General features: G+C 51.7%; 1 protein-coding gene across 1 annotated transcript in view; it reads left to right on the top strand.

Moving 5' to 3' along the window:
* CACNG2 (calcium voltage-gated channel auxiliary subunit gamma 2) overlaps positions 1-15,791 on the top strand; it is a 122,958-nt gene extending 107,167 nt beyond the window's left edge. The window contains exons 3-4 of the mRNA XM_082350328.1: positions 10,066-10,206; positions 11,708-15,791. Of these exons, the coding sequence (XP_082206454.1) occupies positions 10,066-10,206; positions 11,708-12,243 (677 nt within the window). The 3' untranslated portion in view covers positions 12,244-15,791. The remainder of the gene's footprint in view (positions 1-10,065; positions 10,207-11,707) is intronic.
* The last annotated feature ends 309 nt before the right edge of the window (positions 15,792-16,100 follow it).

Raw genomic sequence — 16,100 nt, 5'->3', positions numbered from 1 at the left:
AGGGGTTGGCCCCCATAGGTCACACGTTCATGTACACACGCACACACACACACCAGAGCTGCAGTATCAGGGCCTTGCCATGCCAACTACTCTTTTTCCAGAGCCAGAAGTGGACAGAAGGGGGAAGGGAGGGAGGGCTCTGGACAGGGCCTATTCCTCCCCGTCAAGAGAGATCTCACCTGATTACGCTTGAACTGGGAGTTGACATCTTCCCAGGGTCACTGAGCCCCTGAGAGCAAGAACAGGCAGGAGGAGAGTTCCCTGGGGGCAGCCGTGGGTCAGGAACGGACACCTGTAAGGGAGACAGAGGGGCCATTTGTAAGGGAGGTGGAACGCAGCCAAGGCAGGCAGGACCTTGAGGATTATTTGGGGGTAAATTTACAGAACTTTACCACCAGTAGGAGACAGGAGAACATAACGGCGGGCTTTAGCACACACTGCCTGGGTTCAAATCCAGCTCTGCCACTTCTCAATGAACTCCCCCGGTACCCGGACTCCCCCCGATGGGGATGCTGTTCATTGGTACCTTCGCAGGGTTGTAATGAGGCTTTAGTGAGTCAGTACAAGGCAGCTGTTCACTCCAGCCCCGAGCACAGTAAGCATTCAGGAGGCGGTAGCCATTATTGTCGGTATGTTACACAGTGAAAAGCATGAAGGATAAAGATTAAGGAAGGGAGAGAGGGAGTGCGAGAGTTTTCAGTACAGTGGTCTGAGAGGTCCTCACTGGGGAGGTAACGTTTGAACAGAGACCTGAAGGCAGTGAGGGAGCGTGTCTGGTCCTGCAGATGCCCTGAGAAGAGGCTTCCAGGCAGAGGGAACAGCCAGTGCAAAGTGTCTGAGGCTGGCATGCAGCGAGCAGTGGGTGGGAAGCCAGGCCAGGCCCTGTGGGTCTCGGCTTTGCTCTGAGACTGGAGCACGAAAAGGTTCTGAGCGGAGAGGCGAGGACTGACATCCACGCTAACAGCACCGCTCTGCTTCTGCTGTAGAACTGACTATGGGGTCCCAGCAGAAACAGAGAGACCAGTAGGAGGTGACGGCCAGAATCCAGGCTGGAAACACAGGTGCTCAGACCAGGGCGGAAGTCGGGGAGGTGGATGAGAAGGGGGCCGGTTCTGAGGCCGGCACGTGTTACTGACAGCCTGCATGGGGGGAGGTGAGAGAAAGAGGACTCCAGATGACATCTAGGCGTCCTGGCTGGGGGACAGTGGACAGTGCTGCCCTTCTCTGAGGCTGGGAATGTCGAGAAGGCTGGGTCGCAGGGAGGTGACCGCTCTGTTTCCCAGCCTGCATGTTACGATTTCTGTTACGGACTCTTTTTTCCCACTGGATGGCGAACAGCTTGAGGACACCGAGGGGAGTAGCTGCAAATAGAGAGTCTGCTCCCACCCACCACCCACTCCAGCCAGCACAGGGCCTGCCCCCAGTCAGGCCCGGGACATGTTTGCTGAGTGAATGAATGAGGAACCACCCTCCCTAGAGCCGCCTGGAACGTTCACCCTCTCCCCAGAAGGAGGACTGAGGCGGATGGAGGGTCTCAAGCTGAGCCAAAGCCACCCTTCCCAGCCTCGGAGAACCCCCCTCCTCCCTGTTCCCCCTTCTCCACTCCACTCCACCAGCCCCACCAGGCACCCAGCGGGTTCCTAGGTGGGAGGTGAGAGGGATACCAGGAGTCAAGGTCTGAGCTTGGGGCTTGGAGTGAAAGGTCCTGAATCCAAGGTGAGCTCTGCTCTGTGGTCTTGGATCAGTTACTCAACTTCTCTGAGCCTCGATGAATACCAGTCCCCCAGGGGGCTCTGAGGATACACTGAGACAAGGGTTAGGGAGGTGCTTTGTTAGGGCTCTCCAGCTGCCCCAGGGGAGCACTGAGGGAAGTCCACCACCCCTTCCTTCCCACTAGAGTTTAGAAGTTCAGGGAGACATCCTTGCAGCTCTGGAAATGCTGGAGGTAGACACGCCCTGAGGGTCACCCAGCCCCGTCCTCCCATTTTACAGATGAGGAAAAAACCGAGGCCCAGAGAGGGAAAGTGACTTCCCCCAGCCCAGCACACTTTCTGGGATACCATCTGCCTCCGTGATGGTTTTCCAGGCTGTGTGCTCCTGTCCTCTGCCCCGGACCTGCAGCCCCTTCCAGCAAAACTGTCGTGAGGGACGTTGCCTCCAGAGATCACCACAGAGGGTGTGACCACATCCTGCAGTCAGGGAACATCTAAGCTATAAATCGTACTAACTCACATCCATGCAACCAGAGCGAACGCTTCTCGAACGGCGCCTCCCCTTCGCGCCCTCTGCCCACGGAGACAGTTTCTCTTCCGTCCTGGTTCATTTATTTAAGTGCTGGATGCAGCTACCACCACGCTGACTCCACGACCTGCACTTTAATAAACATCAGTGGAGGTAACCCCAGGCCCGTGAGAAGCAGCAATAATACGCTCTGCTGTGTGAGAACTAACATTTCCTGGTGCTAGTGGGTACCAGGCACTGTTCTAATAGCCTCAGATGCATTGACTCATCACCCCTCGTTGCTGCCCTGGGAGCTGGGTGTGCTGATCGTTGCCCTGCAGCAGAGGACAGCACTGAGGCTCAGGGGGGTGGCGGGCAACACAGCAAGTGGGATGCACTCAAGTCATCTCTCCTGAGCTCGTGCAGCTGATCGCCCACCCCAGAGACCACAGGAAGTGGGAAGGCATCCAGCACCTGCACAGGTGGTGCTCCCAGAGGAAGCTTGCTGGACTCCGAAATCCCTTTCCTCTGTCAATAGATATCACAAACGTTCATGGGACACTTGGCTATGTGTGTGCCTGGCCTGACACTTTATACGTTATCTTCATTCATCTCACAACAACCCTAGGAGGTAGGTACTGTTGGTGTCCCCATTATACAGATGAGAAAGGAGAGGCACAGAGGCCACACAGCCAGTGAGGGGGCCAGGATGGGACCCTAAGCGGTCCACATCAGGAGCCCGCGCTCCTAACCACCACTCTGGACGGCTCTCCCTCCCTCCCTCTCTCCCTCCCCCTGCCTTTCCCCTCCTCTCCTCCTCTCTCTCCCGTCACTCTCTCTCTCTCACACTCACACTTTCTCACACTCACTCTCACATGCATTTACGGCAGTCTATCCCTTTTTACAGCATTCAGGAGGAGAGGGCGAGAGATGCCCCAGAGCCTAGAAGCTCCTCCCAACCCAGCACATCTGCGATTCTATCCCATTAGAATGGATCAAATTCCAAATTGGAATAACAGGCATAAAGTTAAATATGCCCAGAAAATAAGGAGCCTGCCTTCTGTATACCTGATCATGGCAACTATTTTGATCAAAGGCATGACCAGCACCTGGTCAGCCTGGCTGAGTAGGTCCCTAATCAGAGGTCTGGGGGGCACAGGACCACCAGGGATGGATGCAACCTTAGGCATCATCTGGTCCAACCTCATCTGAGCCAGATCTGAGACCCAAAGAAGGGAAAGTCCACACTCAGGCCCCAGGATGGGCCAGGCAAAGAGTGGGCCCCAGGAAGAGGTCTGCCCACCTCTCTCCACCCCCAGGGACCACCTCTCCACCCCCGCCAGACTGAGTGAGGAAGCGGGGCCCCCGTGTGCAGCTGTCTGTCTGTCCTCCAGCTGTGCCCACCACAGCAGGACACCATAGGTGCCAGGCCCACAGGGCACTGGATCACGAGATGATTTGCCTACAGAATTTGGCCAAAAAGAGGGTGAGCGAGGAATTTATGACTGAGACCGTCCCCTCCAAAACGCAAGATGTCGTTCCCTCCTGGGTACTTATGACACTCTTCATTTCTGTCGCCAGCATAGAAGACAATAAATTGTTCATAGTTTACCAAGGTTCTGTATTTTCAAAAGCTTCCACATTCTTCTTCTTATTTAATCACTGTCACCCTGTAAGGTAGACAGAGTTCCGATTTTCAGCCCCATTTTACAGACAAGGAAGTGAAGGACCCGGGACACCATGAGATTGACCCAAGGTCTTCCCGAGCCACTCACTAAACACTGGGGCTCCCCAAGCCTCAAGGTGAACCCTTGTACTCTCCCATGCTCAAGCTCTGCTGTGCTCACCTCTGTGTCTGTGACGTCCCTGTTTACAGCTTCAGCCCAGAGTGCACCTCCACTTCCCAATCTTACACATTCGACTGTCCCTCCACACTCCACGTGCGCGTCCCCAAAGCACCTCAGACTCCGCGTGCCCCAAACCAGACCTTGATTTCCCTCCCCTCACCCCTTAGGCTTGATCCTCTCCCAGTTGCATAAGTGGTTGTATCCAGCCAGCCAGCAAACCTGAGACCCAGAAGTTATCGTCAACGCCACCCTCTTCTCCACCCATATCCACCCATCACCACGTTTTACTTCACCTCCTAAACATCCCGCAAATCCAGCCACCTCTGCCCACACTTTGTACCCACCCTGGTCCCAGTACCACCATCGCCTGGTCAGCAGCAATAGCCTCCCCCTGGTGCCCTGTAGCTACCCTGGACCCCTTCTTAATTCATTTGCTTTGTTTGTTTTTTAATATTTTTATTGGAGTATAGTTGATTTACAATGTTGTGTTAGTCAGATGTACAGCAAAGTGAATCTGTTATATGTATACATATATCCACTCTTTTTCTGATCCTTTTCCCATATAGGCCATCACAGAGTACTGAGTAGAGTTCCCTGTGCTATACAGTAGGTCCTTATTAGTTATCTATTCTAATACTGAGTGAAGTAAATCAGAGAAAGACAAACATCATATGATATCGCTTATATGTGGAATCTAAAAAAAGGGTACAAATGAAATTATCTACAAAACAGAAATAGAGTTACAGATGTAGAGAACAAACTTATGGTTTCCAGGGGGTAAGGAAGGTGGATAAATTGACAGATTGGGATTGACATATTCATTTGCTTATTAAAATGCACATCAGATTGCGACAGCCCTGTCAGCTTTCAGGCCTTTATAAATTTATTTATTTATTTATTTATTTAATTTATTTATGGCTGCGTTGGGTCTTCGTTGCTGTGTGCGGGCTTTTCTCTAGTTGCGGCAAGCGGGGGCTACTCTTTGTTGCAGTGCGCGGGCTTCTCATTGAGGTGGCTTCTCTTGTTGCGGAGCACGGGCTCTAGGCGCGCGGGCTTCAGTAGTTGTGGCACACAGGCTCAGTAGTTGTGGCTCGTGGGCTCTAGAGAGCAGGCTCAGTAGTTGTGGGGCACAGGCTTAGTTGCTTCCCGGACCAGGGCTCAAACCCGTATCTCCTGCATTGGCAGGCGGATTCTTTAAAGGCGACCCGTGAGTTCCTGTGTGGCCTGGCCCCAGCCTGCCTCGTCTTCTTTAGAGCTCCCCAAGGCCCCGCACTACTTCTTTGTGACCAGCCCTTTCAAGTCCCCAGACGAGCCATGCTTCCTCCAGCCCTTGCTCGTGCCACGTCCTCCCTAGAACACCCTGCTTCTATTCTGCCCAATTAGCTTCTCTTATCCATCCATCTCAGCACCAACATCACCCTCTCAGGGAAACCCTCCCTGTTGCCCATGTGAGTTCAGAGGATGCTCTGAGAGCCAGGGGGTGCAGTGGTTAGGCACACAGGGCCTAGAGTCAGAATCCCTGGGTTCACAAACCCAGCTCCTCCATTTCCTCGCTGGGTGGCCTTGAACGAAGGCTTAACCTCTCTGAGCCTCAGTTTTAGCCTGTGTGTGATGGGGGTAATTACAGCACTTACTTCGTGGAGTTGTAAATGAAAGCAATGGGTTCATAAACGTACACAGTCCCATCATCCTCTGATCCCTCAGGCAACATCAGCCATCTACAGGTGACATTAGCCTGTCACTTGCCTTCACGGTGCCATATGGGTACCCTTCTTCCTCAGCACTTCATCCTGGTTGGTAATTACATGTTCATCGGTGCTGCATCTCCTTCACGAGAATGTAAGCCCTATAAAGGCATGGACCAGGCCTGGTTTTGCACCCCTATGCCTTCTGTGCCTAGCCTGGAACCAGGCATGGTGATGGCCACTCAGTCCAGAGCAAAGCATCTCCCCACTCTGAACCACACAGCTTTTCCCCAGTACAGTGTATTATGCGCTCGGCCCGGGGTGGCCAAATTGCAACGGTTAGGCCAAATCTGGCCTACCAACTGTTTCTATAAATAAAGTTTTATTGGAACACATCCACACTCATTTGTTCACATATTGCCCATGGCTGTTCTCAGGCTACAAGGGCAGAGTTGAGTAATTGCAACAGAGACCATATGGCCAGCAAAGCCAGAAACATTGACTATGTGTCCCTTTACAGAAAAAGTTTACCAGTGCCTGCTTTAGATATTTGTAATCTCCCTTAAGCCAAGGCCCATGGCTCATGAGGTTGGTAGGAGGTTTAAGAGGGTTCATCCATGGAAGGCACATAGCACAGGGCCTGGCACATAGGAAGAGCCCCAGAAATGTCAGTAGGTGTTATGTAGTTCCATACGCTTACTCATAGGAGATCAATAAATATTTGTGCATTGAATAAATGAGATATTTTCTGCCCCTCACGATAGATTTTAGCGGTAAGACCACCCCAGCCTTAGTGGGAAGTCAAGACAATTCATGGGGAAGTTGTGTCTGGCATGAAGGGGAAAGGACATTAGAAATAACAAAAATTGCTACCTTTTACTGCCCGCCTAGCATCAGAAACCATACAGATATTACCCAATGTAATTCTTACAATGGTGCTTCTCAAACTTTCAGACACATACAAGTCTTGTTACCAAGATCTTGTTAAAATGCAGATTCTTTTTTTTTCAGTTTTACTGAAGTATGGTAGATTTACAACGTTGTGTTAATTTCTTGACCAAGGTCACACAGTGAGTAAGTGACAAAGCCAGGATCTGAAGTTAGGTGTGACAACTCCAAAATCCCCATTCTGTCTGTGACATCGCCCAGCCAGAAAGACCTCTTGCGAGAGATTGTTTCAGTGCAGGGGTCCCTGCCTGCTCCAAACCAGCTTCCTGCCAGCCTGAATCTATCTGGGTCCTGCGGACTTCGGCCTTCCTAGGCTTGGCGCTGTTTACCGGCTTCCCCCGTCACCGTTTTTCTGGGCAAAGAGGCCTCTTCCAAGGGAGGCTAGTGTCTGGGTTGGCTCTGCCGGAGTGAAGAGGCTTCTGTTTGTGTTGGCTGCTTGTCGCCATATCATAAGCTGCTTTGGTACCTTGTGAAGTGGTCCTGTTTTCTCCACATTGCTCCCTGCTGGCTGCAATACAACAGACCTCTCCCTCCAGCCTCCCCCGTCTTTATCACACACACACGCACACACGCACACACACACACGCCCATGCGCGCGCGCGCACACACAGTTTCTCATCTCCCCCCACAGCTGGCGCTCCCTCTCTCTGCCGGCAGGAAGGCTGAGTTGGGACATCCAGGCTCCCACAGCAGACCAGACTGAACTGGAAACGTCAGGCCCAGGGCTGCTGTGAGGCATGAGTTCTGAGGATGCAGTCCCAGTCTGCCAAATGAGGCATACTGTGGGCAGGAAGAACCTGCTATCTTGGAGGGAGAAGGTCAGAGAAGTTCATCTGCCTTGCTCATCTGAGCGGCCGCCACTGCCCCTTGGAAGTCACACCAGTCTCTCTTTCTTTCTTTATGCTGTCGTCCCCCTTTCCAGGTGGTCAGAAATCATATCCACATGGAGAGGGCAAAAGCATTAGAAATCGGCTAACGGTCCACACCCATTTTACGCATGGGGAAACCAGAGAGGGCAAGGTACCTATCTCAGCCACACGGCAAGTGAGTGGCAGAGCTGAGACCAGAACCCTGATCTCTGGACCCTGCAGGCTTCCCAGGCTCTTTGAAAGCCCCAGAGGGAGAGTCCAGGGTAGTCCAAGAGTTGGGCTGATCTGGGCTTGAATCCTGACTTACTAGCTGGGTGGCTTTGAGCAAGTTACTTCACCTCTCTGAAACTCAGTTTTCTCATCTGTAAATTGTGGCAAAAAATACACCCTGCAGGGGTGTTACAAGGATTAAATTATAACATGTACATCAGACCCAACATGGTGTGGGTGCTTCACCAATACTATCTCTTCAATACGCTCTCACCATCCCCGCGTGCTTATGAAGATTGGCATCCAGGTAGCTATGGGTGTGCACGTCTGGGCATGCGTGTCTGTGCGGGGGTGTGTGGGCTAGGGGGATCAGGTTGGGGATACAGCTTGTCATCTCAGAGATGACTTGCAGGAAGAGAACATCCGCTCGGGTCTGGGAAGGAGGCAGCACCGTCCTTGCCTGCGGGGGGAGAGGGGTACCTGATTGCCGAGTAACACAGCTGTCCTCCACGCTCTCACCACTGCTTCTACATGGGCAGCTCAGGTCCCCCCCGGATACAGAACTCCACCCTTCTTCAAGGCCCCCCAAAACAATCCACTCATCCAGAAGCATCACTAGCAGTGTGGCCTTACTGAAGATCCAGGGGGGAGAGAAGAGAAGGGTTTTACATCACACGTCACAGCAAACTGCCTGAAACTCTTAGAAAAATTCTTCAAGTGCTATACAGAAAAATTCTCTTCTTCACATATCCTTCGTGGCCACACTGCCACCAAAAGGAACAGGGATGGGGCATTGGGGGAGGGCATTTCCCCTCCAAAACATAGACCCCCCCAGCCGACCTCTGGGCCGAGCCAAAGGGCCCTCTGTCTAAAAGGACTCAACTTCCTAGGTTACCATTCAAGCCACCCAAACATGTCAAGAAAGCATCCCTTTCCTTACACTAGCCTCCAGACACCTCTGTCTCCTGCTTGTCCATAGCTCCCAGGACAGGGAGTCAGGAGCCCTGAGATCACTCTCTGCCTATTTGAATCTGGATAGAAAAAAATATTTTACTTTCCAGACACACTTTGTAGAGGACTCCACCCCTCTGGGTCATCTTTCAGACACTGTCCCCCCACTATACACCCCCTGCCGCCTTCCCTTTGCCCTCAGCTGTCTGTGCCCCTCTGCACTCTCATCCTCCCACACGCAGGAGTAAAATATTCATTAAAATATTTTCTTCTCCTGCCTGTTAGTCCTTCCTTCTTAACTTATCCTGAAGGGTTTTTTAATTTGCTTTTTGTTTTTCTTTTTCTTTTCTCTTTTCTTTACAATGTGTCGGCTTCTTCCTCTTCCTGGACCACCTCTCCATGTTTATTCACAAGGCGAGCTTGTATCAGAGGCTTACTGTGTCTTTGGCTTTAAACAGAATGAATGAAGAGAGAGAACTGAAAAAACAGCTACATCCCGGCTCTCATGGGAACCCACGACCTATGGTGGACACATATATATATAAGCAAATATTTACTATAATAACTATCATTTATCAAATGTTTACTATGTGCCTTCAGAGACTTATCTAAGTACATTATCAGAATTAACTCATTTAATCCTCACAGCAATCTTAGGAGGCAGGCACTATCACCATCCCTATTTTACAGGTGAGGAAATTGAGGCACAAAGGTGAGATGACTTACCCAAACTTATCCAGCTAATAAACGCTAAAGCCAGCGTCCAACCACTAACTCCTAACCACTATAACACACAAGAAATTAATGTGCCCCAACTGCCCCAAAGTGCAGAGGAGAGAGCTAATGACTTTGCCTAAGGAAGTCAGGAAATGCTTTGTGGGGGGGGCGAGACTTTTGAGCTGGGTTTTGATGGATGAATAGAAGTTTGCTGAGTGAAAAAGAGCAGGAAAGACATTCTAGGAAGAAAGCTCAGTATGTCAAAAGTCAGAAACGTGCATTAATGAGTCATGGGAAGTTTGCCATGGCTAGATGAGAGGGAACGTGGGGATGGGCTGAGACCAAGTCCCACGGGGCCCTGTGGGGCTCATGAAGCGCTGGGGTTTGATCCTTGAGGAAGTGGAGCATCCCTGAAGGGCTGTGAGCTAGGCAGTGGATTGCTCCCTCTCCCTCCCTCTCTAGCATTGCGGAACAACCTCCACTCTGGTCCTGTGTCCATAACCCACCCCCCATCCGGCTCCTGTGGACTGCTCTCTCTCCTCCCTCCTGTGTCCTCCCCCGCCAACCCCTGTCTCATAGCCTTGCCGTTCTCTCTCCCCCACCCTCCGTGTTCTCCAGGGGCTGTGAGGGCCTCGAGCATCTTCCCGATCCTGAGTGTGATTCTGCTTTTCATGGGGGGACTCTGCATCGCAGCCAGCGAGTTCTACAAGACTCGACACAACATCATCCTGAGTGCCGGCATCTTCTTTGTGTCTGCAGGTAACAGCTGCTGAGCCAGGTGGGCCAGAGTCCAGGCCCACCAGTGGGGAGAAGGCTGAGGTTGGGTGCCCAGTGGCTGGGAGGACCTGGCAGAGAGAGGAGGGGAGAGCAGAGAGGAATTTCCGGGCCTTGCAACAGGCTGAGTCACAAGGAAGACAGGCTGTGCTGCGGCTCCCGCCCCAACGCAATGCCCGAGCCCCCCACTGAGTCCTCCAGGACCATCCCCAGACCCTGTCCTTTAGCCCAACGATGCATCTTTCTCCCACCTCCTGGAAAAAGGCCCCAATCCCAGGATCCTCTCAGGACACTAGGCCTATCCTCACTTGCCCTCTCCCCTCACTGTCCTACCCAGGTGGGAGCAGGCAGGCATCCAAAACCACATTACTCAGCCCAGTTACGTGACAAGTCACATTGGCTTCAGATGCCAGAAAGAGAACATGGGCTGTAGTATGAGCCATTTAGTAAGAACGACTAACGTTTAAGCAGCACCTACCACATGCAGACTTAACAGCTTTCACGTGTATTAACTCACATGTATCAACTCATATGTATTCACATGTATTAATCCTCCCCATGACCCGACAGGAGTAAGTCCTATTATTTTTTTTTAATAGATCTTTATTGGAGTATAATTGCTTCACAGTACTGCGTTAATTTCTATTGCACGACAAAGCGAATCAGTCACATGCATACACGTCCCCATATCCCCTCCCTCTTGAGCCTCCCTCCCATCCTCCCTCTCCCACCCCTCTAGGTCATCGCAAAGCACCGAGCCGATCTCCCTGTGCTATGCTGCTGCTTCCCACCAGCCAACTATTTTACATTCGGTAGTGTATACATGTCGATGCTACTCTCACTTCGCCCCAGCTTCGCCCTCCCAACCCATGTCCTCAAGTCCATTCTCCGTCTACCTCTTTATTCCTGCCCTGCAACCAGGTTCATCAGGACAGATATGGAAACTCAGACAACGGTTCCTTTGCCAGAGGCTTTGCATTAAGGCAGTCTGGCTCTAGGAGCCAGTCTTAACCCCCTGCTACACCAGCTTCAAATCCCTGTGCAGCCTTGAGCAAGTTACTTAACCTCTCTGCAATCTGTTTTCTCATCTGCAAACCCCTTGAAAGGCACTCAGCAGTGAAAGCAGGTAGTAAATGCTCAATAAACAATATTATTATTATTACTATTATTATTACCCTCATTATTATTATTACTACTCAATACATTGTAGGATGCCCGTTGCTTCTTTCCCTTCTTCCCATAGCTCTGTTTCCATTAGCTCTTCCCTTTGCAGCTCTCTCCAAATGGAATAACAGGATAGTAAGGTGATGCTTGCAACACCCCTCTAGACCGGCCCATCCGTTCTCCATGAAAACGCTGGACCAGGGAAAGACCCTCCAGCTGTTCCCCGTCCCTTCATCCTGCCTGGGGCCTGGCATCCGCCTTGGAAACTAACGATCCTTCTCTCTGCTTCCCTCTCCGCCCCGCGCCCACCCTCTGCCCGCAGGTCTGAGTAACATCATTGGCATCATAGTGTACATATCTGCCAATGCCGGAGACCCTTCCAAGAGCGACTCCAAAAAGAATAGTTACTCGTACGGCTGGTCCTTCTATTTCGGAGCCCTGTCCTTCATCATCGCCGAGATGGTCGGGGTGCTGGCCGTGCACATGTTTATCGACCGGCACAAACAGCTGCGGGCCACGGCCCGCGCCACGGACTACCTCCAGGCCTCCGCCATCACCCGCATCCCCAGTTACCGCTACCGCTACCAGCGCCGCAGCCGCTCCAGCTCCCGCTCCACCGAGCCCTCACACTCCAGGGACGCCTCCCCCGTGGGCATCAAGGGCTTCAACACCCTGCCGTCCACGGAGATCTCCATGTACACCCTCAGCAGGGACCCCCTGAAGGCCGCCACCACGCCCACCGCCACCTACAACTCCGACAGGGATAACAGCTTCCTCCAAGTTCACAACTGTATCCAGAAGGAGAACAAAGACTCTCTCCACTCCAACACAGCCAACCGCCGGACCACCCCCGTATGAAGCTCACGCGGGCCTCGCCAGCGCCGCCGCCGCCGCCGCCGCCGCCTTGGTCCCGGGCAGAGCCGGGAGGAGGGGCGCGGCCCGCGGTGGGGGGGGGGCCGGGGGTGGGGGGGAAGAGGGGAGGAAACGAAACCATCCACGGGGGACAAACCTTCCAAAAGCAAAAAAAACAAAAAAAGAGAAAAACATAAGTAAATTTAAAAAAAAAAAAGAACAACATATAAGAGGAACAAAGAAGCAAAACAATAGAAAATGTGCAAAAATATAAACGAGGGAAGGAAAAACAAACTTTAAAAAAAGCAAGAGAGGATAAAAATTAAAAATAGAAAATAAATCTAAAAGAAAATGCATGATTTCCCATGTACCATTATTTTAACGTTTAATGAAAACCAATTTAAATGAAAACATACAAGGGAACCAAGATAATATTAAAGCAAAAAAATGAGAAGGAGCAGAAAGGAAGGGAAATGTTCTTTGCATTTATCAGGGGTTTATGTTACTTTTTTTTCATGCGGAAGAGTTACTTTTCTGTTCCCTTTAACCCCAAGCTGGCTCTGCCTCCCTGGGTGAGTTGGGGGGCGGAGACTCAGGGGCCCCGGGGCCAGGTGAGCCTCCCGGTCACTGCCAGGTCCCTGGAGCTTCTGGATGGGTGCCCTAGGAACGCTAGGTGGCTTGCGAGCCGGCTCCACCCAGCATTGATGGGGCAACTGTAAGCCTCCAGGTGACCCAAGAGTCCCTGGTCCCTCCTGTCCGAAAGGTGCCTGGAGGGGGGTGCACCTGGGGCTTGTCCGGCCCCAGGGTTCCCAGTCCTTAATGGTCCTTAACCCACTGTGATGACTTCCTAGGCCTTGAGGGAAGGGAAGGAGAGGAGATGGCTGCTGGTGACTTGCAGAGATGCCCGGAGAACCCCGGAATCCTCAGGGTGAGCCTCTTGGGGTCACTGCCCCAAGCTCCTGTCCTTGGGGGCAGGAGATGCCCACCCCCCGGGGGATATAAAGCATCTCTCCCTCCTCACCCCTCACCTCAGGGCCACGCGATGACCCTGGGGCGATGGTGGACCCCCAGACTCATAAGCCCCCAGCCCCTTGGGAGGGGGGTTCACAGACCCTTTGGGGGTCCTTGGACTCACTGAAGCCCCCTCAGGGCCCAGCGGGTCCAACAATGACACTGCAAAAAGGTTTCTTTTTACAAAAGAAAAAGGAAAAACAAGTGGTGATTTTTTTTAATAAAAAAACCACAGACTATAAATAAATGTAAATATATAATAAGTGGATTTACTTGCAAGAAAATCAGATAGTATTTTTCTTTTAATTCTTTTCCAGCTTTAAACTGTGAAAACAAACAAACAAAAAAATGGGGTGGGGTGGGGGACTTAAAATTTAGCAGGGAACTTGTAAAGAGAAAACAGAAAACAAATATACAAGTCCATTTTAAGAAACAAACAAACAAGCTGCTGTGAGAGATGAGAGCTGGGCTTCAAGCAGGAGGGAGAGGAGAAAGGCCCCAGGGAGCTGCCGGGGGCTGTTAGGAAAGATCTCCTCCTTACTCCAGGAAAGTGCTACTAAAGTGAAAGAGAGAGAATCAGTCTACACAAGTGAGATCGCACACCCCACTCTCACACACACACACACACACACACACACACACACACTCACGCATGCACAGTCCTCAAAGCCCAGCACTGGAATCACTCATGGGGACACACACTCAGTCCATATCCTTCCATCCCCTTCCCCAACCAGAGGCAGGATTCAGAGGAGACTGACTCATGCCACCAAAGCCATTGACGACAAAGCTCCATATTGGCCTTTATGCTTATGTGCGCACTCCCACCACACCACGGTCACACATGCACACGTGCGCACGCGTGCACACGCACACACGCACACACACCGCTCGCATGCAAGGAAAGGGCACCAGTCTAGAATCCAGCTCTGGATTCTGGAATCCCTGGCTGTGTGGCTTCCCTGGGCCTCAGTTTCCCCCTGTGTAAGCATGTGGATTGACCCAGATGGAACTCCAAAGGCCCATTCTTCTTGGTGCCGATGACTCTTAAGATCTGCCACCTGCCCAGAGGAAGATGCCAAGGGATGACCAAAATAGCTGCCATCCAGCCCCCAGACATTGAGAACATTCCCAAAACATCAGTCAGCCACTCAGCCGCACACACACACACACACACACACACACACACACACACACCCATATGCCTCCTCACTGTGCTCCCAACCCTCTGCCCCCGCATCCAATGTCAAAGCAAAAATACACACGTGAGCAAACGTCTTCTGCCGTTCAGAGAGGGAAAGGTACCAGAAGTCCCCAAAGCCACTCTTGATTTTGTGTCCCCTTTCTTGAATGCCATAACCCGGTCACAGAGAGCAGAGGGGACTTCCTTGGGAGAAGATCAGCCACCAGGCTTCCCCCACTGTCTTTAGAGGTCAGGGAAAAGGAGGGTCCTCCAAGGTTTGCTGGGAGGGGTGAAGGCTGAGGGATGGAGAGCAGAGATTTACAAAGTTTGGTCCCAGCATGAGGACCAACCCCCAAAGTTAAACTTAGACCACGGACTAAAGTTTGGGGGCATCCCATGTTGCTCCCCTTTCTTCCCAGAGCAACAAGGCCACTTCAGAATGAAAGAAAGCCAGTCACTTTCCCAAGCTCAAATTTCAGCCCAGACTGCCAGTCACTCTGCTGAAGGTGGGCCCCCTGCTGTCCCCATCAGCACGGCTTGGTTTGTCTCTTTCTTAACACTGGCCTGTCCTGAAGCTTCTTAAGTTGGGCTCTGGGGAGTTGGGGGGAGTGGCTGGAAAAGTTTTGGGGGCTTGGCCACTCTCAGCTGCCCTTTCCATCTTTTGTCTGGGAAAGGAAAGCTCTTTTCTCAGGTCAGTAGCAGCTGGGACCCTAAATCCAGCCTGAGCCACGAGACAGAACATCTGTCTGCCAGCCCAGAAGTGCACGGGAGGCCCCGGGAGCCCCAGGACAGAGCCATGGCGGCCAATGCCAGGTGTGGTGGCCACCCAGTATTTCTCAGTCTGGGCAGAAATCACAATCTCTCCCTCCCCACTTCAACCTTGCCCACTGCCCCATCAGATCCCAAACCTGAAAGGATCAAGGACTAGAGAGAAGGGAGAAAGAAAGAAAACAGCAAACGCACGGGCACCGTCCAAAGAGGAAAATTGGTCCCAGTTCTCTGAGTTCTGGCAGAGTGTCTGGGATGGCAATCAGCGCTTCTTCCCAGGCCATGAGACCTGGGGCCTGGGTCCCCTTGAAGAAGGCCAACCAGGTGTGGGGTGAAAGGGCTAGGGGGCCTGGAGGGAAGGAGCTGGGTTCAGGACTGCAAAGGCGCTGCTTGCCAGGGTGGACGATTGCTCATGTCCAGCTCAAACCAGTTCAAGAAACCAACCTCCATTTTATTTTGTTGGTGGGTCCTTTTTTTTTTCAGACTGTTAACAGAAAAAAAATTTTAAAAAGCTGAAAACTAAAAAAAGAAAAAAAAAAGAAAAAAATCCTGGTACATGAAATAAAGATTTTTTTTTATAGCTTGGTCCTCACTTTGGTGGATTTCTTTCATTGCTTTCCCAACTTCTGACATCTCATTTAAAACCATCTTAAAGCTGAAATCTGAGAACACACATTCTCAGATTTCAGTTGAGGGATGGGAGGCTTAGAAGCCAGGCAGTAGAATAACCCTAGTCCCCAGGTCATGAGTTTCCTCTTCAATATCCCTTACTGATATTTGCACACCTCCAGTGACAGGGGGCTCACTCCCTCCTTAGGCAGCCCCAGCCCCTGCAGGGTAGTGCTCATTGGTAAAAGTCTCCTCCCCACAATGAATTTCAATCCACCTCTTCCTTTGACTC

The sequence above is a fragment of the Balaenoptera borealis genome, assembly GCF_965194805.1.
Source record: "Balaenoptera borealis genome assembly, chromosome: 13".
Taxonomy (NCBI): domain Eukaryota; kingdom Metazoa; phylum Chordata; class Mammalia; order Artiodactyla; family Balaenopteridae; genus Balaenoptera; species Balaenoptera borealis.
Note: the sequence above shows the minus strand (reverse complement) of the source record. Positions and strands in the feature narration are given on the sequence as shown.